This window comes from Podarcis gaigeae, assembly GCF_964106915.1.
Source record: "Podarcis gaigeae genome assembly, chromosome: 12".
Lineage (NCBI taxonomy): Eukaryota > Metazoa > Chordata > Lepidosauria > Squamata > Lacertidae > Podarcis > Podarcis gaigeae.
Window position 1 is genome coordinate 43,874,011 of NC_139688.1, and position 27,435 is coordinate 43,901,445.

At 40.8% G+C, this 27,435-nt stretch overlaps 1 protein-coding gene across 10 annotated transcripts in view; it reads left to right on the plus strand.

Annotated features, from left to right (window-relative positions):
* The window catches only part of RBMS3 (RNA binding motif single stranded interacting protein 3), a gene marked incomplete at its 3' end in the record, with an annotated part of 741,806 nt that overhangs the window by 593,533 nt on the left and 120,838 nt on the right, over positions 1 to 27,435 (plus strand). For all 10 annotated transcript variants that reach the window (XM_083705905.1, XM_083705904.1, XM_083705903.1 and 7 more), the window contains 2 exons: positions 460 to 617; positions 13,212 to 13,291. In XM_083705905.1, coding sequence (XP_083562031.1) covers positions 460 to 617; positions 13,212 to 13,291 — 238 coding nt within the window. The remainder of the gene's footprint in view (positions 1 to 459; positions 618 to 13,211; positions 13,292 to 27,435) is intronic.

Consider the following 27,435-nt stretch of genomic DNA (forward strand, 5'->3'; position numbering starts at 1 on the left):
CTATCCAAGCCTCCCCCCCCCCTTCAACAAAAACCCTGGCTACACCCATGTATCTATCTTCTTATAGTAGTTTAGTTTGCCCTCTCATCCATACTTTGTGCCAAGTACCAAAAGCACCACTTGTGAAACAGGACGGAAGGAGCTGCTGAAAGCACCACAGTGTTGTAGCTCATGGTTCACAGCCCAGCCCAAAGTTCACCCTTATAACCCTTTGATTTTGCAGTGCTTGGAGCTCTTGTGTTCAATGGTGGCCATGTTTCTTTCTCGTTGGGAGAGCTAGAATTCACCAGCAAATAATGTTGATGACTGCTTCGCGCTGCCCCCCACCCCTCAAAAAACAGTTGTGCTTATTGCTTTTGTGACTCTTGCAGCGTAGCTATAGCTAAAGACTGTTCTTCTGATAGTGCTGAATCTAATAACACTGTTTTATTTGTGTTTGGGTTTCTTTTCTTTCTTTAGCAACAAGAGCAAGACCCCACAAATCTTTACATCTCAAACTTGCCCATTTCCATGGACGAACAGGAGCTGGAGAATATGCTGAAACCCTTTGGACATGTCATTTCCACCAGAATATTAAGAGATGCTAATGGCGTCAGTAGAGGAGTCGGCTTCGCCAGGTGAAAACCTTGTTCTTCCTGACTTGTGTGCAGGAGTTCTTTCTCTTCTTATTATGTGCTCTGGACTTTTTGCAAGTGCTGTCTTTGCTCTGAGATCTCGTGGCTATAGAATACAGGGAAGGAGGAGAAAGCTTTATCAGATTGTGTGGCTTTGCTTGAAAACACCGTTTATTTTATTTAGCAAAATGACAGTAAAATAATCAGGGATAATTAGATAGCAGTTTAATTTTAACACTAATAAGAATAAATGTCATTCTGTCCAAGCTCCTGTATATGATTATGCTTGATATTTCTTAATTTAATGACAGGAAAATCAGAAAGCAGGAGTGTAATCTGAACTAGATGAGGTCTGTAGCCTCCCTGTACGGCATTTGGAAGATAGTGCTGTGACTTAGAGCAATATCATGAAGTTGAATGTCTGTGTTGCTACATCTGCAAACAAAGGGAAGTTATCCAGTCCCAGCTAATCTCTTTCCCAGAAACAAAAACTGCTTATAAATATTCTACAGGAATATACAAGTATACTCTAGAGTTATGCTCCATCAAGGAACATTAACATATTCTCCACCTTGGCTTATGTCACCAAATAATTTGACAGGCATCTAGAAGACTTGCCTGAAGAGTTTAATAGGAGATGAAGTTGCTAATACTAATGTTCAATTTTCATTTCTTAAGCCAAGATGCTGGAAATTGATAGCACTTTTACCTCTTTTTGCTTCTCTTTTGTGGATTGTAATAATTGATAACCAACAGCAGAAGGTTTCTTACTATCTGAGAAATGCCAGAGAAACTAGGCACCGTGGGTTGTTTTCAGCTAAGTAATACTCAGAGTAGACCTACTGAAATTAATGAGCCCAATTACAGATAGGTAGCCGTGTTGGTCTGCCATAGTCAAAACAAAAAAAATTCCTTCCAGTAGCACCTTAAAGACCAACTAAGTCAGTTCTTGGTATGAGCTTTCGTGTGCATGCACACTTCTTCAGATACGAGCCCAAGTTAGTCATGTCGATTAACTTCAGTGACTCTACTCTGAGTAGGACCAGCATTGAATTCTACCTTTTATGTCTATAGTTAAGTTGGACTGTAGACTGGTGAGAATGAACATTTGATTAAAAAATGTCTCTTCTCTCTTTTTTTGTGCTTTACTATGCACACACTAACATACTGGATCCTGGAAGGAAGTTTTAGCATCATGCACAAAAGAACAACCTTATGCTAAAATTCTTAACATGTTTATACTAGGAGTTATCATTTTGTTCCAGCAAATACATTATTTATTTTGCTTTTTTTTTTTAGTGTTCAGGGTCAACATCAAAGCTCATAAGAACCTGTCTTTTAAAAAAAGGTGCTTTGTGAGAGCAAGACAAACCCATACGACCTCACGTTGGGTTCTGGAATATCTGGGCTGTGCAATCTATATTAGCCTGTTTTTGATCTACCATGGAGGCAGGACTTGGGTCCCCAGATGTTGTTAGACTACAACTCCCATCATCCCTGAGCTCTGGCCTTGCTAGCTAGGGGTGATGGGAGTTGTAGTTCAACAACATCTGGGGACCCACAGGTTGAGAAAGGCTGGGTTAGGCAGATGGACGGGATGCAGTTAATGAATCTATTTGATCCCCCAAGAAAACCCTTGGCAAATGTGCTCATCTATATAATGTGTGATCTATGGCTGTTATACAGCACAGGCAGACTGGCCAAAAGTGTCTTGTAGGGAAAAAAGCACATCTGTTTTCACTAAAGTTGCAAGTTTCTCAAAATGTTTGAATATAGTCTAGACACCACTTTTTTTTTTAAAAAAAGTGATGATACTTTCATTTTACGTCATCACTTTTTGCCACTGTCTTAAGATGCAGAAAAGAAAATCTGTTAATCAGAAGGCAGAAATGAAAAGCAAAAGAACTGCTGTCATTCACAAAAATGATTTGCGTGAAATTTGCTTTTGCTGTTAGCAACATCACGCTGCTTTAAAGAACCCCTCGTGGCAAGGGACTTCCGATGAGCAAGTAAAACGGTAGCAGCTATTTCATGCGTACCTGTGTGATGCAACATATCTTAGTCCATCATGAGCAAGGCAGGTTTCCCCTGTGCTAATAAGGTTTAATAAGTTAATAGGCATTGTGATTTCACCTTTTGTCCTTGATGCAAAAGAACGTTGCTCTGAAGAAGATGTTAAAATAACAGGGTCTGCATTCAAATGGCAAAACAGACTGAAGGATGAGGCTCTATTGCCTCCTCCCAGTGAATTCATTAACTTGCCTTATTATACATTTGCTAAGGGGAGATGCATATCTGGAACATTAACTTGCGCTTGAAAGCTTGGGTTTTTTTCCACAGGAATGAATTTAACAGGGACTGGGGAAGGGGAGGAGATGACAAGGTGGAATATACACTTTCAGAAGCACCAAGTAGCACAAACTGTGTTTCCATGCAGTATAAAGGCAGCCAACGCTGGGGGTTATTCTGGGATGTGTGCCTTGCCTGCTGTGTGGTTGAAATGCTCTTTGTATACATGGAAAAATTCTATTTTGCTGCTTGAGATGACCTCCGTGACCAGGATGGTTTTTTACCAGCTGAAACAATTACAGGACCACAGTAGCCTGACTTCAGTGGTCCATGCATTGACAGTCTCAAGCCTTGATTACTGTAACATGCTTTTTGTGGGGCTGCCCTTGTATTTGGTCCAGAAGCTTCAACTGGACAGCACACACGAGCAGATTACTGTTGAGAAAGCTCACAGGTTGCCAGTTTGCTACCGGTCCAGGTTCAAGGTACTTGTGTTAATTCACAAAGACCTAAGTAGCTTAGGCCCAAAGTGCCTTAAGGACCCTCTGATTCCTTATGTTTCACCTACAGAGGTCCTCCGATGGGGCACTTCTGCTGGTTCCCCATGCCCATGAGATTTGGTTGGCTTTCACAAGGCACTGCGTCCTTGGTGTGTCAGGCCCTGCCCTGTCAGACTCCCTGCCAGCAGATTTTGGGCAGGAACAACCCCTCCCTCCTTTCCCATGTATTTTGAAAACTACCCGTATTTTTCGCTCTATAAGACGCACCAGACCACAAGACGCACCTAGTTTTTGGAGGAGGAAAACAAGAAAGAAAATATTCTGAATCTCAGAAGCCAGAACAGCAAGATGCTTTGTTGATGCTTATAATGTTGCTTTTACGGATGCCTTTTTCCTGATTTTATTCTAATATACAGTGGTACCTCGCAAGACGAATGCCTCGTAAGACGTAAAACTTGCAAGACGAAAGAGTTTTTCGTTTTTTGAGTTGCTTCGCAAGACGAATTTCCCTATGGGCTTGCTTCGCAAGACGTCTTGCAAGTTTGTTTCCTTTTTCTTAAAACCGTTAATACCCAGGGTGCATTGCTTGAAGAGGTGCAGTTGCGACTTGACTTCGAGGAGCAACTCATAGCACGCGGTGTGGTAGCCTTTTTTGAGGTTTTTGAAGACTTTTTTGAGGTTTTTGAATCCGTGCTTCGCAAGACGGAAAATTCGCAAGACGAAAAAACTCGCAGAACGAATTAATTTCGTCTTGCGAGGTACCACTGTATTGACTACCACGTTAATACATTCTAATGGAAGTGCCGATTGTAAATACATAAAGTTCACAAAGACAAAACATTGTAGAAACAGGAGATTGAGGGCAGGGGATAGTTCTGCTACCTATTCCTTAGAGCTACTTCACAGCTTATGCAGAATAAAATTATGGCACGTCTGAGGACAAAGCTGCACATTATACTAAATCCATAGTGTGCAGCTAGGTGTGTTTTTTCTTTCATTACAAGCAGTGTTGGAGAGGGAAGGAGGGAGGGAGGGAGAGTAAGACTGCAATTGGGTTTGTAACATCTATGGAGCAGAGAGTCATAGCCCTTCTTTTCCCAGCCACAATCTGGATGAAAATCACCCTCCATGTGGCTATAAGGCTTTGAACGAAGTTTCTGTTGGCACCAGCACACAAATCTAAGAAAGATATATTGATTTATCCTCATTATTGATTTATGGATCACCTTCTAAACAACTGTCTCAAGCAATATAAGCTGAAGATGATTAAAAACAGTTAAAAACGCAATGCGCCAAGGGCTTTGCAAAACCGATTTGTTTGTTCCAATAAATACTTCCCTCTTCCAGCTCACTAACCTCAGAAACACCCATGTAATGGTTTGCACTTGCACACAGAATCATTATCGGGTATATGCAGACTTCTTTTTAAAGCTGCTATGTGGAAACACAAAACACTTGTGTAAGTACCTATTGGCTTTAAAGCCACACCATCTGCCTCCCTGCACTGGGAAGCTAGATCTCTAAGCAGTGCAAATCCCATTGAAAGATGAGAGTGCATCTTATGATCTGAAATTGTATTATAGGTGCATCATCATGTCCTCCACTGGGAAACATATCCCTAAGCAGTAGAATCTCCATTACAGGACATGGATTCGAGTTTTATCACTAGTGTAGAAAGAGCTGTTGTTCTTGATAAATGACAGTTACGGACAACTAACTTTCATTTTCTGAAGCTGTTTCTTAATGATGGAAGTTTGCAGAAGTAGTAGGCGCTATAACTTTTATTTGGGGGGGGGGGCTGACGTCTTGTATCTTAAATTGACCTTCCAAAATTCACCCCCAAGTGACATTTTATAGCAGACTCATAAAGCTCTGAAAAGAGAGAGAGAGAGAGAGAGAGAGAGAGAGAGAAAGGGAAAAAATGAGGGAAATGCTTACAGCCATACACTCATCTCTTGCAGTGCTAGCGGGTAGCAGTATAATACTTAAACTGAAAGGCAACATAAATCAATCAGTGCCTGGCTATGTTTTATGCTACCCATTTCCCTGCTCAGGAAACACTAGTAAATGTGTTGAACATAAACTGCTTTAGAACAATATTGCTATATGGGGCACGTAGCTATGTCAAAGGTAGAAATTCCGTTTTTCCAGGGTGCATACACATTTGAAAGCTTTGGCCCTATACCAAGGGTGCTTTAAGCAGCTCCTGACATATTTCTAGTCAGAAATATAATAATAATAATAATAATAATAATAATAATAATAATAATAATAATAATTATACCCTGCCCATCTGGTTGGGTTTCCCCAGCCACTCTGGGCAGCTTCCAACACAGTAATAAAATACAATAGTCCTTCAGATATTGAAAGATTCCCTAAAATATGATTGTACAGGTCATCCCTTTGAGAATAGAATGGGGGGGCATCTTTTACACGCCTTATTGCAGGCATAGGCAAACTCAGCCCTCCCAGATGTTTTGAGACTACAATTCCCATCATCCCTGACCACTGGTCCTGTTAGCTAGAGATGATGGGAGTTGTAGTCCCACAACATCTGGAGGGCCGAGTTTGCCTATGCCTGCCTTATTGTCTTCCTGGACAGCTGAGTGGTCTTATCATCAGGTTTTGGTTTCTTTCCCTCCTTTTTTTACACTAGGTCTCATGCATGCATGTGTAGCTAGATCAGACATTTAACAATCACTGTAGATTTTATGAGGCCGAATGACTGGATCTTCTCCGTTGTTTGCTTTTAAGTATCATGGCATGTTCTGAAGTTTCTTTAAGGCTGCCTGGCACCTTGGGAGATTTCGTGATAAGTTTGTTGGCTTCCTTGCCAACCAGATGCATTCCATAACCATACATTAGAAATTTCAGGGGAGCTGTTTGTAGGGAGTTGAATTGTATGCATTACTATGACTTGATGATAAACCCACATACGATTCACTTGCAGGATTGAATAACTGACTGCAAAATATGAAATTTGGATAGATCCCCGTGCTCCCATAGTAACCTTTTTCATGTGCCACATCCCATAATGCCTGTGCGCACTTTTAAATGTTTTATAGTCATATCTCAGGATTTCCTTTCACCTTTTAGGAATAATATTTCAAAACCCAAAAGCAATAATAAGCTAGAGGTACAGACTTGGGATTTGGATCAGGATTAAAAAACATTTTGTCAATTTATAAGGATGTTACTTATACTGTACTTTTAATGGGGGAAAAAAGGAAATTGGAATAATATATTTTGTATGGCAGTGAAGGAAAATTACACAGTTGTTCCACTAACCTATTATTTTAGGCTTCCAACATTTTGCTAGCAACTCATTTAATCATCTCATTATTTTTGTAATACATATTTTGTCTTTTTCATTTGTGGTTTGAATTAATTGGCATAATGATCATGTACAGTTGACTTAGTTCCATAAGGTCTCTGCATGTAGTATTTATTTTTGTTATCTTTGTTCAGGCTCCCTATTACTTTCATAATTCTTAATGACCATGTTGGGTCAATTATGGTTTCCAGTGGAACCAATATCCACAGGATATTCTGAATATATATATGTAATATTATCCCTAACACAAAGATTGTGACTGGCATTTGGCTTAAATTATCAACTTTGAATGTCTAACTTTCGACACTTATGTTTTATAAGCATCATGGGTACACAAATTCACAGCGGAAACTTTCACTAAAGTAATATTTCTTCGGATGTTCCTGGTATTTTTCTCAATTTCTGTGAGCCAGAGAGGCATTGTCACTTTCTTTGCAGCAGCTGCTGCTGATTATATATTTATTTTTATCCCGCCTTTTCCCCTAATGGGACTCGAGGTGGCTTGCAGATAAAATAGGAACTGCTAAAAACATGGGGGAAACAATTAAGCACTGGTAGAATTAAAACTATCTGCCTGTCTATATGTGATATAGCTTGCTTTTTGAGTCAGATGGGGCTAATTCACATGAAACTTTGGGCATATCTGTGAATCAAAACGACTAATGGTCTGCTCGTGATGAAGAGATCAGGAGGTTGCCTTGTTATGACCATGTATCAATATCAAGCACATCTGCGGTCTGCTGCGTTTGGTAGGTCACCACAAGCTCAGGCAAAATAGCATTCCAAGGTGTAGCACTTTAAAGGAGGACACCACTGATTTGATCTGGAATCTTATGCTCAAACAGCCTGCACACTATCCTACAAAGCCTGTGATCTATGGCTCTTCCAGGGCCAACATCAGGTTTCAAGACCCTGGGCAAAGTACTGTTGTGGGACTCCCTTGGAAATGAGGGCCCTCTAGCAGCAGCAGAGGCTGGCCCCACATGCCCATTCCCACTCCCAACCCCAGAGGCAACAGGATTACTGGGTAGTGGTACATAGCAGTGCAGACCTTGAAGAACAGGCCCACATCATTGGACTTCCCAGCACATTCACCAGTAAAACCAAGCCGCTCCCCGGACAACTGGGAAACACTGGTCTGCGAGCGCTCCAGTTGGAGAACAGCCTTTACCAAAGGTGTCTTAGGCTTTGAAGATGCTTGAAATCAGGACGCAAGGGAGAAACGTGCTAAGAGGAAGGCACGCTTGGCAAATCCACACCGTGATCAACTCCTACCCGGAAACCAATGTCCCCACTGTGGAAGGATGTTTGGATCCAGAACTGGCCTCCACAGTCACTTATGGACTCATTGTTAAAACCGTGTTTATGGAAGACAATCTTACTCGGCTACGAGTGATCGCCAAAGAAGAAGAATATTAGATGGGTGCCTTTCTCTCTGTTTTTTTTCTTCCAGTGCCTGTTGAAGACCTTCCTCTTTCAGCAAGCCTTTTTAAGCTGAGATCTTTCCCAGTCTGCATCTGTACTGGAATTGTTTTTATGACATCTTTATCGTTTTATCACTTGGATGTTTGCCACCCTTTGTGGGATATAAATTTAATGATAAATAAATAATCCGCACAATGTAACAACAAAAATGTATACATTATGGGCACACATTACAGCGATGGAATTTAAATGATGCAGGTGAGTCCATCCACACAGGACTGACAGGGTGGTTCACAGAATATAATAGTAGTTGTAGTGGAACCATGACAGCCTAGAATCTGTGCTAATGGCAACCCTGCATTACTGGATTCTGCCAAGCCATTTAAATTTTCTCACAATGCAATACCCTCTATGCGAGCTCTTGTCAACACTGGGCCAATATAAATATTTTTAAAGAGATAGATAGATAGATAGATAGATAGATAGATAGATAGATAGATGATAGATAGATAGGTAGATAGATGATAGATAGATGATAGATAGACAGACAGACAGACAGACAGACAGACAGACAGATAGGGCTGCAGAAGCACAGTGGTGGTCAGTACTTTTGAATACTCAGTATTCATTATATGTTTTAGACATTTTTGCTCACTGGATGGGTTTCTCGGTCACTAATGAAATAGCTTACATATGTTAGCTTCTGTAAAATACAGCAAAAGTATATTTTAGAAGAGTATATTCGGGGGGGGGGTGTGTATATGCTTCTGCTGGGAGATATATAAGGTAGATGTTTCGTAGAGTGGATATCCTGTTAATTCAGCAAGCCGTGTCCCATATAAAGCAATTGCAAATACCTCTCTGGCATTCAAGCGGACCCAGCGGAACGTGTGAATTTTCGTGTTGTGATCTGAAGCCAGGCTTAATGTGTCGTGGACTGCCTGCTACAACATTGTTCTAGGTGGCTCCAAATGATTCAGGTAACGTGGAAGAAAAATGGGCCCAGTTGTAGCTATTGAGCACTGCACTTGAAAGGAGTATGTCGCTACAGCTTTGTCTATTGTGCTTCGTTTTCAGATGGGATTTGATAATGCTAGTGTCTGTTTCAAGTGAAGTGTGTGCCAGATTACAGATAGCTAGCCCTAGCATTTGAAAGCTGTTAATTGTGAAACTTGAGAAGAAAATGAACTCGTTCTTTCTGAGGTGGCTATTCAAAATCTGGGCCTCCCCACTTTTTTACTTTTGTGTGTGTGTCATTCTAGAGCACTGTGGGCTTCGCTTTTATTTTCTTCCCACATAAAATGCACAGAGCGTACAGGCGCTCTTTCATTTGGCAGCCTCTCCCTTGCCTTCTTTGCTTGGGAATACTTTTGGGTTGTTAAGGAGGTGCCCCCATGTATTAAAATGAAATTGTCACTGCTGTGTGGTGCAGCGTAACATGGTTTGACACTCCACGCCCGCAGCTACAGAAAACAGGCTTTTATTGCATTTATTCTTTCAGAGACAAGAGTCTCTATAGATTTGCTGCCGACGTACGCTTAGTTAAATCTGAATGAAGCCAAAGTGAACAATCTACGGCATCAGTCGTTTTGTTCTTTGTCGAAAGGTCCATAGCCCACGTGGTTGTGGCAGCATTTAAAAAACAAAACAAAAAGCAGGTGTACAAAAGATTGCAATGATTACAAGTCAAGAGGGACAGTTTCAGTGCCTCCTCCTGAAATAAAGTAACATGCAGTTTGATACCATTAAATCATCCCCTATTCACATTTTCCAAACTGCCTCTGAAAACCGCTACAGGAGAATGCAAACCCCGTGTTGACACTCTGGAGAGCATCTTCGCACTCCAGAAGAATGCATATTACCATATCGCATATTTTTGAGTTTTTGGGTCAGCCTTTGGGGGCTGTATGTTAATGCACTGTGGAAAGAAGCTGAGGCAAGCTATGTGAAAATACGTTGAATTTCTAGCAGTGTTCTTGCTGGAGGCGCAGCAAGCTGGGGGTCGAAAATTCAAGTGGCCGCCAGTATTGGGAAGAGAGAGAAAATGGAAAAAGGTTGATAACATGTTTGCAAGGCTGGAACTTTCTATACTGTCCCTTTAGCATCATTTCTTTGGGGAAATCCTACCAGATCTTCTTTCAGAGTCAGATATGAGTTTTCGATTTTCACAGCTTGGTATGGCTGGTCTGCTGGGGATGGAGCTTTTAAGCAGAAATGGGCTGATAGCAGCTCCCTTTTATGAGCAGTGTGGGTGAAGTATGTTTTAAGGTTAGCCAAGGCGTTTTGAGGGGATTTAAAAACTTTTTGGGCTGTTGGAAGTATGTGACCAGGGTAGGCAACTGGAATTGATTTGAATTGATTTGTTAGTATATATTCTGTTTTTGCATACAAAGTGTAAGTTTGGAAAAGGGGACAGGGGCACTGTGAAATCAGTTAGATGCACACAGAATGTTATGCAAGTTGCTACAGTACAGAGCCCAAAGCACAGAACCATGCCTGGTTTCAGTACCAAATTTGAAAATACAGTGGTACTTCTGGGTACGAACTTAATTCTTTCCGGAGGTCCGTTCTTAACCTGAAACCGTTCTTAACCTGAGGTACCACTTTAGCTAATGGGGCCTCCTGCTGCCGCCGTGCGATTTCTGTTCTCATCCTGAGGTAAAGTTCTTAACCTGAGGTACTACTTCTGGGTTAGCTGAGTCTGTAGCCCAAAGTGTTTGTAACCCAAGGTGTTTGTAACCCGAGGTACCACTGTAATGGTTTTCATCATGATCCCTATTTGCATGCTAACTAAAGGTGTCTGGGAAACAGAGAAGATCAGGAGGGGAGAAGGGGAGAAGGAAATGAGCAGAAAGTGCAAATTGTGGTGTTAAAGGAAATTAGGTGCTTCCGTCTCGTGGAAGTGGAAGTGTGGTACCCAGGTAGATTCAGCTAGCAGAAAGCTTCTTGTGGCCGTTTCTTCTGGAGAATTGGACCTCTGAAGTGTAGGGGGAGGGGAATTACTGTCAGATGCAGAACAAGACAATCATTTTGGCCTCAGAAAATGAGAAATGCAAAGTTGGTAAGGGGGTAAGATTCCCTCAACCAACTTGCTACTTCAGGCTCTCAGAGCTTTTCTTCAGACAGCAAAAAATTGCAGGAAGGACCAAAATGTCTGTGTGGGGGGTTGTTTTCCACAGGAGAAACTGCTCCGATAACAACTCCTGCCATTTTGAAAATTAGAATCCTTATGTTTTGTTCCGATGGACTGATTTAAATCTTTTTTTAAAGTTTAAATTTAAAATATTTTCCCCAATTTACCCCAGCTGATTTAACTTTCCCTTCTGTATTGCTTGTATTGTGGTTGAGGAAGTTTAGTTGGGTGGGGGGGAATATATTATCCCGACTGAAGGTCTTACCAGGGAGCATTTCATAATGGTGATATTGTCTGGGAAACAGAGGGTCACTTATGAAGGGGGGACGTGCATACCCCCCCATTTCTCCTGAATGCAGGATGCCAGGAACACCACAGCCCATTCTAAGTTTATTGTAGCCTGCACCTCAGTAAAACATGTTTTTAAAATGCCAAAAGTAGCCAGTTTCCCTTTGAGGAAAAATTGCAGCGTTTGAGACTTTTTAATAAAATATTGTGCATGTTGTAGGAAAAGTGGATAGGGAAAAGTCTGTCTCTCTCAATAATAATAATAATAATAGTAAAATCTGGGGCCATCCAGTGAAAATGAATGCCGGAAGATTCAGGGTAAACAGAAATAATTCTTTGCACTGTATATTTATAGCATGCACAGTACACTTTTAAAGCACATGACTTCCTCAGAATAACCCTGGGAATAGTAGCTTCCCCTTCACAGAGTTATAATTCCCAGTCCCCTTAGCAGCCTACAGTTACCAGGGTTCTTTGCAGGAGGTCATGTGCTTTGGATGTACACAGTAAAAGTCTAGCAGGAACTGAAAAATGAGCAGCCAGTGGGAAACGAAGAGGAAGAAAACTGGGGGTGGGGGTGGCGAGATAAGATGTTAAAATATTTTCGAAATGTCATTTGAAAATTGAGCAGCTAATAAGGGTGGGAAGAGAAATGTCAAGATGGCCGGTTGGTTGGGGAGTCATTTTTTCAATCTGAATTAATGAGAGGTCAAATTTGTAAAAAATAAAATAAAATTGGAAAGCAATAAAAATCAGACATATTAAAAATAAATGTGCTTTAAAAGTATTGTGTGGATTTGTAGAGGATGAAATTAATGGACTATGCGGAACTTGATAAACTAACGGGAAGGACCAGAAGTTTACTGAGGACTGGAGTAAATTTACGGATTATTTGAAAAGTATTTGTGATGATCAGACGACGTTTGTAGGAAGAAGCTCTGTGAGGAATAATATTAGAAATATTGCAAAAATGAAGAAGGAGATAGGATATGTTAAAGATATAAAGGCAATATTAAGTTAGGAAATGCGTAAGAAGTGAACAAGACGGAGGATTATCAGAGGTGCTGATGGAAGTCCAATAAGAATGTATTTGTGACTTGTGTGCTATGTTTTATAATGTTGTATTTTAAAACATATATATGTATTGTGTGGATTTGAAGGGAGTGACGGCCACCAACTCGGATTGCTTTAAATTGGGATTAGGCAGTTTCATGGAGTATCTGTAGCTATTAGTCATTCTGATTATGTATTACCTCCAGTTTTAGAAGTTGCTGGGGAATCCCTGCATGTGGGATTCCCATAGGCATCTGGTTGGTCACAGTAAGAACAGGATGCTGGACAAGATGGTTCATTGGCCTGATCCAGCCTCCTCCTCCTCCTATGCCCAAGTGATTTTCAGAACACACACACAAAAAGGTAATGTTGTAAGTGTAACTGACACAGAGACTTGGATGTACAAAACCAATGCATGCAGACAGAAAAGTATCGCAATTCCTGTTAAAGCATCAGTATAATGGAGGCAGTGATTATCAAGTTTCATTATCAAGTGATATTGCGTGACTTTTTCTTGATACCTGTCATCTGATCGATGCTCCATAATTATTATTATTATTTTTTCTCTTTCTCAGGATGGAATCTACCGAAAAATGTGAAGTAGTTATTCAGCATTTTAATGGGAAATACCTGAAAACACCCCCTGGTGTGCCAGGTAAGTGTTGTGTGCTCTCTCTCTGTGTGATAAAATATGGAAGCTCCTTTTCCAGAAATGGCTCTTGAGGAGAGTTCTGACTTGACATTTCACATATTGGTCTCTCTCTCTCCAATTTGCATTGAAATTGTGCTGTTGTATGTCTTAGGTCTTGACACCCCCACCTCCACATTAAGTATATTAATCAAACAAACCAAATAAACTGGGTGGGGGAGGAGAAAATGAGAGTGGAGGAAGATAAAGGGGGAATAGATTTAATTCAACCTATGGAATCTCATTACATAGAGAGGTCACTGAACCCATTTCCCACTATCATGAGTTCTTACCTGCCATCAATGTATTTACCGTCCTTTATGCCACAGCGACTGGATCAAACGGTCAGGGGTCCCTTTCCCTTTACAGCATTTTAGATTGAGCTTGAATTGCTGTAGTGTTTCCTCTTTGTTGCTCACAATTACAGCTTCCCACCTTTTTATTTGTTTTTCTTACTGACATGGAGAGCAGAATGAGAATGCATGTGGGCATGTTTACATATTATGTTCAAAATCTAGGTTGACTTATGCGTGTAAACAGTAGTTACATGTGAATCCTGATGATCGGAATTGGAAAAGTATGTCACCGTCAAGTCACACAAAATGTTGTGTTGCACTTATGGCCACTTGGAGTAGAATATTATTATTATTATTATTATTATTATTATTATTATTATTATTTGCATGCCACCCTTCACCTGCAGATCTCAGGGCAGTTCACAACATAAAATTACAATATAAAAACCACAAAATGCATAGTAAAAATAAAAACAAAAAACCCTCCTCCCAGGAGATCAAGGTTGTGCACATCTTGGCAAGTTGTAAACAATAAGCAGCAGATCTTGCCAATAGATTGCACATGATGGTGCCCCAACGCGCTCAGGAAATCCTGTTAGCATCCCTGATGATGGCATCCAACCTTTCAGTGCAAAAAAAATACATCCATTGGAAGAGCCACTCAACCCACCCCATACCCTGGTTAAGTAAATATTAATTAACAATGTATGTGAGTAGATTCACATGTTATCCTAGGGAAACTCAAGATCGGTCACAGAATATTGTGGTACAATTCTGCATACAAAGATACCATCAGATGGACATTTCTTGTCTAGCAATTGCAGTAGTTGCGTTATGAACCTGCCTAATATCATAGCTACACCCGATGGAAATGCGAATCCTTGTCCTCTGTAAACAATCTCCCACATCACTCAGTAATAAAATGCTCTTAGCATATGTGAGTCAGCTGGCCGTAAATGCAGCAGCTTTATGACTTTTAAGTGTAGGATTTCCCCAAGTTTTATATGCATAATATTGAATTCAGAGTTCTCATCCAAAGGAAGTGTTAGGTGGAACTGCGCCATGCGTAAATTATCTAGAAACTATGGTCTGTTTTTAAAAAAACAAAAAACTTACATAATGTTACCTACAACCCCAAAATCCAGCATTCATGCTATGGCAGAGCTTCCAGCAGCCAATGATGCTGCAAGAACTAAATTTACAGAGATCATGTTTGGGCTCAGGAACTATTTCAGTGTCCTTTAGCTTTTGGAGAACTGGGAGTGAGTGCAGGGAACTCAACTTCCAAGTTTTGGCTTCTGAACAGGAACTCTAGAGTGGAGGCAAGGAAGGAATAAGGACGAGTGAATCCGTCAAATTATGACTTCTCTCTCATCCCCCCCCCCCCCAATCTTGTCTTTACATCTCTATGGGTTTCTACATGGGTTTTCTTTCTTTCTTTCTTTCTTTCAAAAAGAGCTCATGAAAATTCACCAGTATTTTAGTGCAATTTTCTCCTGATATATGCATTAGGTATTTTGCCTAAAATGCAAATTTTGTAAGCAATTTTCTGTAATGCACTTTTCTATATTATTGTTGCAAATATATATACATTTTTATGGACATTCTATATGCATTTTTGCACACACATTACTTGACTGGAGAACTGCATTGCAAAACTCTGAGAGTGGAAATTTTGAAGGATGGCTGGTTTTTTCAGCTTGCATATTATTTCAAGAACTGTCAGTTTGGTAATTTTGCTGTGAATTGTGAACGAAATTTCTGTCTTATTCCTAGCAAGGCCTTGGAATCCCTCTTACTCCTCACAGGTGTGTCAAACAGTGGGGATAATGCCCCACATCTTGCAGGTCTAAGCTCCAATCCTATTGGATTCCTAAATGGTCAGCCTTTTGATGGGCAAAAAGGATAAGCATTATTAAGCAAGTCAGTACTTAGACGAAGAATGGGGATAAACAGCAGCTCAGCACTTAACACATAACACTATGATCAGCATTTTGAATCACCAGCCATTATGCCAACATTTTGATTAACATATGAACATACCGTTTGGAAAATAGAACCCTTGAAAAGTTGTAGCCCTTGGCAGAACTACATCTCCCATAATTCCATTTTCTTTTCTACCATCGCAGCTGCTGTTGCCGCCACTGTTTAATAAGGTGTGTGCTTTGGGACATGGGGGCTAGCAGAAAAATGGCCCCTGGTTTTTCTGGAAGATCCCAGATCACTTCTGAATTAATCCTACGAGTTTAGGAGAGACCACCCATCTAAGATGCTGAACTCCCTGTTTTAGGAGGTTTGGCTATCCCCCAATTTCCCAGTTTTTTTATCACTATTTCTCCTCCGGCAGTCCTCTCATTTATCTGCATCATATTATTTTCTTCCGCTTAGATCAAGTCTCTTAAGTTTTTCTTGCCTCCTTTCTGTATTTGATCTAGATGCATGGCATTTTTATTGATGTTGTGGTTAGGTTTTCATTTTGTTCTGCAAGTTACCTTGGGCATATCCAGTCTGGAAGTGAAAAGTCAGTATAAAAGTATCTAAATGAGTAATAATATAAAAAGCTGGTGCAGAAAAATAGCAGCCTTGCTGTAGTTTTTTACCCTCTAGTGTCAAGTGGGGAAGAGGCATTTGTGAAGAGCTTTCTCACAAAAGGAGAAATTTGAATGAGGATATATACTGTATAAGTGTAAGCAGATAAACTTGGCTTTTTAATGTACCCTCCAGCTAATCTTCCTGATGGCACCTTTCTGTCTGTTTTGCAAAAAGGAAGATTACATTTCAAGATTCCTTTATTAAATGCTTATCTCTCTTCCCCATATAGGTGTGTCTGGGTGCTCTGAGATGCTTATGTAGAAAATATTTTAAAGCAGTTACATTAGCTGTCTGTCATTAGGAAAATAAGGGTATGAAAACAAGAGAAAACTGCACCTCAATTACATGGTATATTTAAATTACAAATGTGCTTATATGCTGCCTGGTAGAATTTGATTATGATGATCACAGATTGGATTGATTGCTTATGTGTGCATGGTAGAAATCAAATCCCGTTTTTGAATTCTAATTTATCCAGTGGCTTTCTGCTTTCTTCACCCTCAGATATGCTTCTCAGTGGGATATTGTTGTATTCTAAAAATCCCCTGGAAAGTGACTCAGTGAACTCCCTCTAGCCTTGTAAGAGAGAATTGCGGATCTGTAAATATGATTGATTGGGAATTACCACCATTTCATTGATTTGTATAGGGTGAGCATTTGGGTGTAATTACCTAAGCAGGGTGCTGTCAAAATACATCTTTGAGACAGTTGTACTGTATTGCTTATTATACTCCTTAAGAGCTCACACAGCAAAAAAAGAAAGAAAGAAAGAAAGACCGAAGAAAAGAAATAACAATATTTAAGATACAGTGAAAAGTTATAAATTGCTCCATTCCCTGTTGGTGGGTTTAGCTTGTCCTTTACTTCCTCCAAGACGAGAGGGAGGGGAAAAGGTTAAGTAGAAGTTTCTTTATATTCATGTAGTTTCCCCTCACAGCTTCTACTCAATTTATACATCTCTGTAATAAACCTGGATTTATGCCTCTCAGCAAAGATAGAAGCATTATGCGTTATCCACCTCCAGGCAATTACTGATCTTCCTGCATGGCGAGGCAAAGAGAATCAAGTCTCCCAGTGTATTTGGAAAGGCACAATCAGAGTCTGAAAATTATCCTCCCAGTGCCGCAATAATTGGCATGAAAGGGAAAATGGGCTCTAGTTATTGCTGTGACCTCTTTATGAATTTAAGTAGGAAATTCGGAAACTTGAGAGCATGAGACAGAGGGATATGTGTGTGTAAATAATAATAATACAGATATATATCAGTTTTTAGATATTAGCTGATATACTGACCAGCTGTCTGGCTGCGAGAAAAGATTTACCAATGAGTCAGAGGTTAAATACAGTTGCTTCACACTTTTCACCTGAATTCCTAGCGGACTGTTAGAAGAGTCTGTACAGAATGGAGCAGATTTCATGTTTGGGGAAACATCTTGTTTATTCCAGGTTTCCTTTCCTACTTGCTAACGAGCCTTTTAATGGAAACATGTAACCTTTCCAGTAGTGGATTTGACTCATTCCCCTCACGACGGACAGTTTCTCCCAAAGTTCTTTTTGCTTTTTGGCTTTGATCGCTCTCAAAATATGAGAAACTGGAGGGACAAAAATAAGCAGCACCAAATATACCTTCCTTTTTTAAAACAACAACAACCTGTATTTAAATTGAATGGGAATTGCTATGTTTATCCATATCATGCCCTCAATGAGGCCCTTTTGGTATTGATATTGAAAATCCATCTCATCCGGTTTTGGACATTTAATTTTGCTTTATGTTCTTTCATAAGCTTGAATATTTCTCTTAGGCCTCTTAATGCCTTCTTCTGCTTTAATTATTGTTCCTAAGAAATAGCTTCAAAATGGGAAATTACACACTTAAGAGCAATATATTTCCTTAGAAAGAGTAACTGAAATAAAACTTAATATCCTGCCAGAAGATTTACTAGGAAGTTCTGTACTAGTAGCATCTTAGTTTTTTATTTTCTTATCCTTAGAAACAAGAAGCTTTTCTCCTTTTTTTGCACATTTCTCTGCCTCTCACCCTAGCTGTTCAGATTGCTGTTTAATAGCGATACATTAGGAAGAATTACCATGAAGGACATCCTACCAGTTCTCTCTCCTGGAGGTAGTTTTCTTCTATATTCTGACATATCTAACAGTTTATCCTTTATCCATACCCATTATGCATCATAATACTTTAAAAACCACAGCTTACACATGGGTTATGTTCAGCCAGTTCTGAGGGCATTCTGGCGGTTCCATTACTGCAAAAAGTGAAGTTACAGGGAACCTGTGGAGCACCCTCCCATCAGAAGTCAAAAAGCAAAACTTTTTGGAGACATCTGAAGGCAGCCCTGTTTTGACAAGCTTTTAAAAATGTTTGAGGTTTTGTTTTGTTCTTTTATATTTTGTTGGAAGACACCCAGAGTGGCTGGGGTAACCCAGTGTGATGGGTGAGGTATAAGAAATAAATTATTATTATTATTATTATTATTATTATTATTATTATTATTATTTCTTATATCCTACCCTTTCTCCTCAAGGAGCCCAGGGCTGTAAACAGACCTACAATTCCAAATCAAAAGCAAAGCAGAAACAGATTAAAACATTCTTTAAAAAATAATAATAAATAAAAACATACTTCCAATTCAATGATCTCAAGTTTTGCCAGGAACATTATTCAATGATGGCACCTGCTCAGCACTGAATCTAAGCATTTTCTGCCTAAACTCTTTGCCAGTCAAATCAGCAAATTGCTTCATTCCCATTGTGTTGTAGGTGTGTTTCCCTTGTGCAGCTTCACAGTTGTGTTATTCAGTTGTGTTGTTCAGTTGCTCTCCCAATACATACATACAGTTCCGTTTGTAACTGCAGGTTGTATGGAACGGGGACGTTTGGTCTAGCTGTAATCTCCATATTGGTGCAGAATTCAGTGGACAGGTTGCTCATAATTTTGAGTATATTACACTGATTGTGTCCCGAATGCACTGGCTGCCAATTAGTTTCCACCACCCTGCCCTCCCAGAGGGTGAAACCAAGGCAACAGCAGGAGTAAACAAACCAGGCAGGACAAAGTTATGGGATTTAAACTTGGCCACAGCTTTTATTGATTATTGGCACAAGCATTGGGTATATATCCATTACCAGCCTCCAGATGGAGGGCCGACACTTAAGCAGGGTTGTGCCAGGGGTGGAGGGCCACTTAAGACGTGCATCTGCTAAGGTGGCCCGCCCCAGGCAGCTGAAGGAAGCTGTATGGCCCATCTGCTCCACTCTTGGCTTCTGGACAGATACTTGCACATAGACTCCTCTAACGTGGTAGCCCAAGATTGCACCTGGCTGCTTAAGGCTGGGGTGATAGTTTCTGAGTGGTAGTGTCAATATTAAGGAGGCATTTGGCTCCACCCCCTGGCTCCTCGCAGCATCGCATGCGCAATATCAGGGTGTTGTGGGACGTCACGTGCATGGCGTCACATGGCGTCGCACCCAGGCCCCCTCAATCCTCTTAAGAAGATGGCGCCTCTGTTGTTGGTGGTGTTTTGATGGACTGTAGGTTTTTTTAATTGGATTTTAATTTGTTTTTTCCTTCTTTTTATTGTAAGCTGCCCTGTGTTATTATTGGTATTAAGAGTGTTGGTTTTGGTATTAAGTAGTATATAACTATGTGAAATATGTAAACCATTGGGTCACTACAACTTTTGATGACACGCCCTGACACTGTTGGATGGCACGATGACATGACAGGCATGTATCGATGACATGACAGGCATGTATCATGGAAGCTATGATAGGGCATGCATGAGGCAAACTGGTTGAATAAAATGCCAGCATTTGCCCTGCTTAGTGTGTTGGTGAGGATAAAAAGGGTGTCAGAAAATGCTGCAAGTACACCCCATTCAGACAGTCTTGTCAGTGAACATTTTGTACTGAAGGCAATTACTTCATTTTTAACATGAAGCTTCTGCCGCCATCATCTCTTTTTATTCCGTGTGTGTTGTTTTTTCTTCTTCTTCTCTTGTATTCTCCTCAGGCTTTCAAGTCATTTTAAAACATTTTGGATTTAAAGCACTGAGGAGTTAATAGAGCTTTAGTTATAAAATATTTACAATCAGAAACTGGATGATATTTCCCAGATTGCATGATCTTTTGAAGTTCAAATATGACTTAGATTTTCTTTTCAAAGAGCTCCTAATGGCTCTCCGTGAATGTCCCCTGACACTGTAAATCAGCTACGTCATATTGAGTAATCTTTTTTATTATTATCAATCTTCCTTCCCCCCCCCACTCCTACATTAGTCTTCGTATTAGAGTATTGCTTAAGTTATAACATTTCCCTAGCACTCTTCCTAGATTAGAACAAAACCTTTCCTTGAAGGTTCAAAGGAATGTGAATAATTAAAGTTAGAAAGAAGTATGACACTTTTCAGAAGTTTCCATATTGGAGCCATTTTAATTGGCTTTCCACTGCAAAAAGTAATAGCTCTCTTCTCTGCATCTCTCTGTCTCTCTCACACTATTTCAAAAACAAAGTGTTCACTTGGCTAGTTATTTAGAAGTAATGATAATTTTTTCAATAATCGAAGTGAACACAAACTCTTTGAAGAGCCAAGAGTCCCATAAGGACAAGACGTTGTCATTGAATATGTAGCAATTGAAAGTCTGCAACTGTTGATTTGTTGGTGGCCACGTGTGGGAAGAAATATTCCTGTTTATTAAAGATAAGACACAGTCTTGCATTGACATGATCCCGGAGTTTATCTATAGTCTTGTCAGTGCCAGTCTCAAGCCTGAGAAAATGAGTCAGTTGCATGGTATGAATCTTGCTGGGGGGTGCATCTAACCTGCAGGAAGTCAACTGCAGCTGTGATGGAAAGGTTCAGTTCTTGGACAGAATTATTTACATACTAAGTCTCTTGTAAGTTCAGTCTCTTGAGCAGCAATGCAGATAATTTTTACAGCATAAATTATTATTTTTCAAAAGCATACCATCCTGTAGAGTTGGAAGACAGTAAGTGCTTGGCCTTTTATTAAGCTATCTGAACAACAGTATCATTTTATACCCAGAAGTTTCTGCCAGATGTTTCAGTGCTCCATCCATTAGGCACCTGTTGTCTTCTCCCATGTTTTAAATTATCTTTTGATTGCTAGTTAATAGATCCCCCTTGGCCACTATTTGTTGCATGTTCCACAATGCATAATTTTGCTACTGAAGTCTCTGACTCCTACGGTGCACTGCAGCTTTCTCCTCGAAATATAGATGAGATCCATCAAGGGTGAGGGCAAGAAAGTGTGAAATGAACCACCATCCCAGTGCTGAAAAGTTTGCAATAGTTGAGGATTCACTAGTGCTGAGTAGTAAAGGGAAGGGCTCTCTCTCACACACATTGAAGCTAGGGTGATTAATAATAATAATAATAATAATAATAATAATAATAATAATAATAATAATTTTTATTTATACCCCACCCTCCCTAGCCAAGGCCGGGCTCAGGGCGGCTAACAAGCAATAATAAAAACAAATTTAATGAATACAACTTAAAAAGAAGATTAAAATACAACATTAAAATATTAAAATGCAGCCTCATCACAGGAGGAGAAAGGGAAAAGAAAAAACAAAGAGGGGGAGGGAATCAAATTGGCTCCAAGCCAAAGGCGAGGCGGAACAACTCTGTCTTACAGGCCCTGCGGAAAGAAATCAGATCCTGCAGGGCCCTGGTCTCATGAGGCAGAGCGTTCCACCAGGCCGGAGCCAGAGTTGAAAAGGCCCTGGCTTTGGTTGAAGCTAATCTAACTTCCTTAGGGCCTGGGACCAATAGGGTGTTGCTATTTATGGACCTTGAGGCTCTCCGTGGGGCATACCGGGAGAGGCGGTCCCGTAGGTACGAGGGTCCTAGGCCCTGAAGAACACAATCCTGTTGCCAAGACGGCCAGGGGGAGACCCCTTGCCTTATCTCTCTGCAGTAAAACATTTCCATTGCCACGATAGATCATTGACTGGAAGGACAGGCATCTTACTTCTTTTTAATCAAGCAGTGGAGAACAGGAATGCATTAACTGCAAGCAGCCATGAGCAACACCCCAAAAGGTATGGTTGGGAGTTTTTCAAAGCACCTGTTTTGCACTCTCCAGCTCAAGTGCTGTTTATGTTTGCAGCTGCGATCTTTCGACTGGGCGCCTGTGGTCCCAATCATAGGATTTCATCATACGGCTGGCTGAAATGCTGAACCACTCAGCGCCATAGTAAAGGTAAAGGGACCCCTGACCATTAGGTCCAGTCGTGACCGACTCTGGGGTTGCGGCGCTCATCTCACTCTATGGGCCGAGGGAGCCGGCGTTTGTCCACAGACAGCTTCCGGGTCATGTGGCCAGCATGACTAAGCCACTTCTGGTGAACTAGAGCAATGCACGGAAACGCCATTTACCTTCCCACCGGAGCAATACCTATTTATCTACTTGCACTTTAACGTGCTTTCGAACTGCTAGGTTGGCAGGAGCTGGGACTGAGCAATGGGAGCTGACCCCGTTGTGGGGATTCGAACCGCCGACCTTCTGATCAGCAAGTGGTTTAACCCACTGTGGTTTAACCCTCTGTGGTTTAACCCACGCCATAGGAAATGCCAATAACCTGCAGAAACACACTTATATGTATACATGCAGCGAAAGGCCTTTGTCGAAGCATGGCCACTCTTTCGCAAATGAAAAGTAGCCTTTGGCATGGAGGGAATAATGACTGAGGAGATCTCTGGCAGGACCAGTTCTGAAAGCAGAGGAGCTGCCATACTGAAAGATCAGCTCTTCGCAGAAGCGGCAAGTTAAAGGCAACACATGTTAGGGATTGCTGGCGGTTTCCAATTTCCTTTGCTTTCTCGTATAAAATACACATCATGAAAATAAACCAAAGGTTGAAATGACTTGGTGGTTGCTATCTTAGCATAAATTGTGTGTGAACGAGTCATAGGGTGGGCTGCAGTGCTTCAGAATTCCATTACCGAGTGAGCTGGTGACTCCTAGCCAAAGTATAGAAAAATTGGTTTAATTTTCATGTCTTCAGTAAGTGTCTAAGTTCCTTCCTGTCTGTAAGCTAATGGCTACATTAATTATTGACTTCAGTGCACCTTAGGGGGAAAATGTTTAGGATATTGGCCAGCGGTGAAGGCAAGAAATTGTTTTAGCAGTCCTCTGAACTGGTCAGACATTTACAGTTCCTGTGTTTATATAAGGGAAACCCCGCCCCACCCACATTGTTCTTCATGTTATCAGATTTTATCAATATTGCAATTATTACCATTTTGTAATTGTGTGGTCTTGGAGGCCTCGGTGTTCTAGCATGCTCAATTTAATGCAGAAAGATGAAGAGGTTTAGATGGAGTGAAAATCCCAATCTGAGGGTTATAATTATTATATTTTCCTCACTAGTATTGCGCACGCCCCCAAAGGCATCTTGCCCTTGGCTAGCCCCCATTCTGAATAGTTGTAAGCATTCTGCACAGAATCATTTCCTTAAAAAATAGTTAATCCATTCAGCTCATTAACATTTTCTTTCTCTTTGTCAAAACTAACAGCTCATATTTCAAAGCTTGTGTATCAGGCTATTTTGTTCTAACTGTCCATTCTTTATTTCCTGCCTTCTTTTGCAATGTTTCCCTGATTGTTTGGAAGAGCAAGAGGGATGCATTTATTTGGAGATACATTTCTCTGTGTTTTTTTCCCTTTTACTGAATAGTAGCATTATCTTAGGATTCCTGCTTATAGCATTTGCTTATTCCACCACATTATTACTATTATTTCTTTCTGTGTGGTTGTGCATAGATGTTGCAGAAACCTAAGCACACTTACTAAGTATTAGAGTAGACGATTGCAATTAATGCTCCAAAGTTAGTCAGCTCTATTGATTTCAATCAATCTACTCTGAGTATAGCTGGCATTGGATACAGCCCTGGACACTTGATTTGACCTACATTTTCAGAATAAAGTACTAGATTGTGCTACAAACATGTGCAGCACCATTTGGAGATGCTGGAACATAGGAAGGTATGCTGTCATGTTTCCTAGGATTTCTAAATTCTGCCAGGCATGTTCAATGAAGGCTGGCTAGCGTGTCTAACAAGAACATTCTCAGTTTCCACCACCCCAGTAACTACCAGGGAAGTGAGCAACAGGAAGCACTTCTGTTCTGCATAGCAGTTCACTTGAGACCGTAGTCAAAGACTTTATTACTTTGCAAAACTTTTGAATGATGTTCAATTAAAAACATCCAGATTCTTCATTTCTGGAGTGAAATGGGAGTGGGATATCATGCCCCTCAGAGAACAATCAGAGTGGACCTATCACTATCTGGGAGTGGCCGCCAAGACCGTATAAGACCAGTCCTGAAATCATTGGCTCCCAGTATGTTTCCAAGCACAATTCAAAGTGTTGGTGCTGACCTTTAAAGCCCTAAACGGCCTTGGTCCTGTATACCTGAAGGAGCGTCTCCACCCTCATTGTTCAACGCGGACACTGAGGTCCAGCGCCGAGGGTCTTCTGGCGGTTCCCTCATTGTGAGAAGTGGTATTACAGGGAACCAGGCGGAGGGCCTTCTTGGTAGTGGCGCCCGCCCTGTGGAACGCCCTCCCATCAGATGTCAAAGAAATAAACAACTATCTGTCTTTTAGAAGACATCTGAAGGCAGCCCTGTTTCGGGAAGTTTTTAATGTTTGATGTTTTATCATGTTTTTAATATTCTGTTGGGAGCCGCCCAGAGTGGCTGGGGAATCCCAGCCAGATGGGCGGGGTATAAATAATAAATTATTATCATTATCATTATTATACTTTTCCAATTTATCATTATTATATCTTTTTTCCAATTTATAGACCTATCATAAAAATAGCTAAGATAGTTTAAAAAGCAGTACGAAAGAACATTGGGAAAAGGGGGGTTGAAACTATACAACATTAATACCTACGGTGGAGACTTTTTCTCCAGCTACAAAAGATTGTCAAAATAAAAATGTATTCAATTTATTTCAGGAAACTGAATATAGTAGGCACACATTGTATCTCCACAGGAATGCTGTTCCATAGAACAGAGACAAGTTGCTGTGGAGCAGGCTTCTGATATTTTGGGGACTTTAAGGAAAAATTATCCAGCAGAATGCAGTGCCCTAGGTGTATAAGGGATAAGGAGGTCTCTCAAGTGATCTGTCCTCAGTTATATAGCACAACAGGCTATTTCAAGGAGCACAATGGTCCTGAAACAGCATTGCCATCACATTGCCTCTCAGCCATCACATTGCCTCTCAGCCATCTCCCTCTGCTGTCCCTGAGTGTGCTGTTGGGGAAAGCAGTGCCAAAACAACAGTACGCCAGGGAAAGATTGATGTTTCCTAGGATACAAGAAGATACCAGGGTTGAAAAGGCAGTATCCTTAATCAGGTACTAAATATAAGGATTCCCTGTAAAGGACCATGTCTCTGAAAGTGAGAAGAGAAAAATGTGGGATGGAAGGCAAGAGATTGAGACAATGAAGTTAACAGTGGCTGCAACTCTATTTGATTTGCAATCTATAATCTAATTTTCAACGTGTTCCTCAAGGAGCAGGTGCTCATTTCCCCCTACTATCCAGAGTCTGTTGAGTGAAATCTCTCTCGGTCCCACAAAGCACCCTGGTCTATCAAATAGGACACATTAAGGGAAGCTAATCCATCTGCTTAACCTCTTGTGTACTATTTTGGGTAATCTCCAAATCCGTTGTGCCTCTTTCCCCAAGCGCTGTTGTATAAAGATGCAATATGCTGCTCTCTTCGTGATCTTATCAGCTGCCAAGAAGAAGAAGGAAATAGCTGGATTGTATTGTGCATCTGTGTAATTTTATTCCCCCTTCAAAGGAACAGCCCCACTTTTGGCTGTGAGTGCTGGTACCCCACAGCACATTTCTTTCCAGTGGAGGCTTCTGTGAGTAGAAAGGGGGCAGAGGGGACTTTCCTTAATCCACTCATCTCTGCCAGCCCCTATATCCTTTATCTTCTCTAGGGAGTTGGGTCACGCTTTGTAACTGCAGGGAAAGTGGCGGGAAGCTGCAGGGGAAAGGGTGTTTGGGAGAGGGGGAGCCCAAACCATAGTTGTCAATGTTTTCCCTTTTTTAAGGGAAATTCCCTTATTCCGAATAGGATTCTTCGCAAGAAAAGGGAAAAGTTGACAGCTATGGCCCAAACACAGACCTCCACCTGACAGAACCCTTCACTGGATCAAAGAGTTTTCCATCAGCAGATGTCTATGGCAGTGGTACCAGCTTTTGACCTTGGGCCAGTCACACTTCTCTGAAGTCTCTCAGCCCCACTCACCTCACAGAGTGTTTATTGTGATGGAGGAAGGGAAAGGAGATTGTTAGCCGCTTTAAGGCTCCTTAAGGGGAGTGAAAGGCGGGATATCAAGTCCAAACTCCTCCTCCACTTCTTCTTCCTCACCTGCACTCCAAGAAAGCTTCTCTAGTGGTTTGGGGGGGGGGTCCTCCTGAACAATGTTGGATGCTGCTAAGGATTGGGGGAAATCTCCCCAAATCAGGCTCTCCCAGAATGAAAGGATAGGATAAGGTCTATTCTTTCCAATGATACGCTTCATCTCACTTATCATAGCATCCTAGGCATTATTATTTTTATCAGCCATTGGATATTTAATATATATGATTTCAAGTTAGTCCCTTTCTACTATCTGTCACTGTTACATTTAAAATATAACTTTTCACTTGTGGTTGGCTATACAAGCTGGCAACCAGTGATAAAGTGGGATATCAAATTCAAATCCAAACTCTTCTTCATATTTGCATTTTTTGAGTGAGTATCAAAAGTACTACCCTCTTTGTTCACTTCTCTCTCTCAGATCATTCCCCAGAAAGAGAGAGAGAGAGGGTATACACAGAGACTTTCCCGAGGGATCTGTATAAAAGTCAGATCCAGTAGAATTAATCTGAACCTTGAAAGGAACTTAGATCTGAAAGAAGACATGGGAAAGAGTGTAGCTCATTTGTCATTATAGTTGAAGTGGAAAACTATGGTTTAACTGAGCTCTCCAAACCAGGATTGCAAACCATGGTTTGATATTCGTGTTCAGCCCTGGTTTGGAGGACTCGCTCAAACCAGTTGGATCTACAAACTATTATTTATAATAAAAATAATAATAATTTATTACTTATACCCCGCCCATCTGGCTGGGTTTCCCCCAGCTACTCTTGGCGGCTTCCAACAGGAG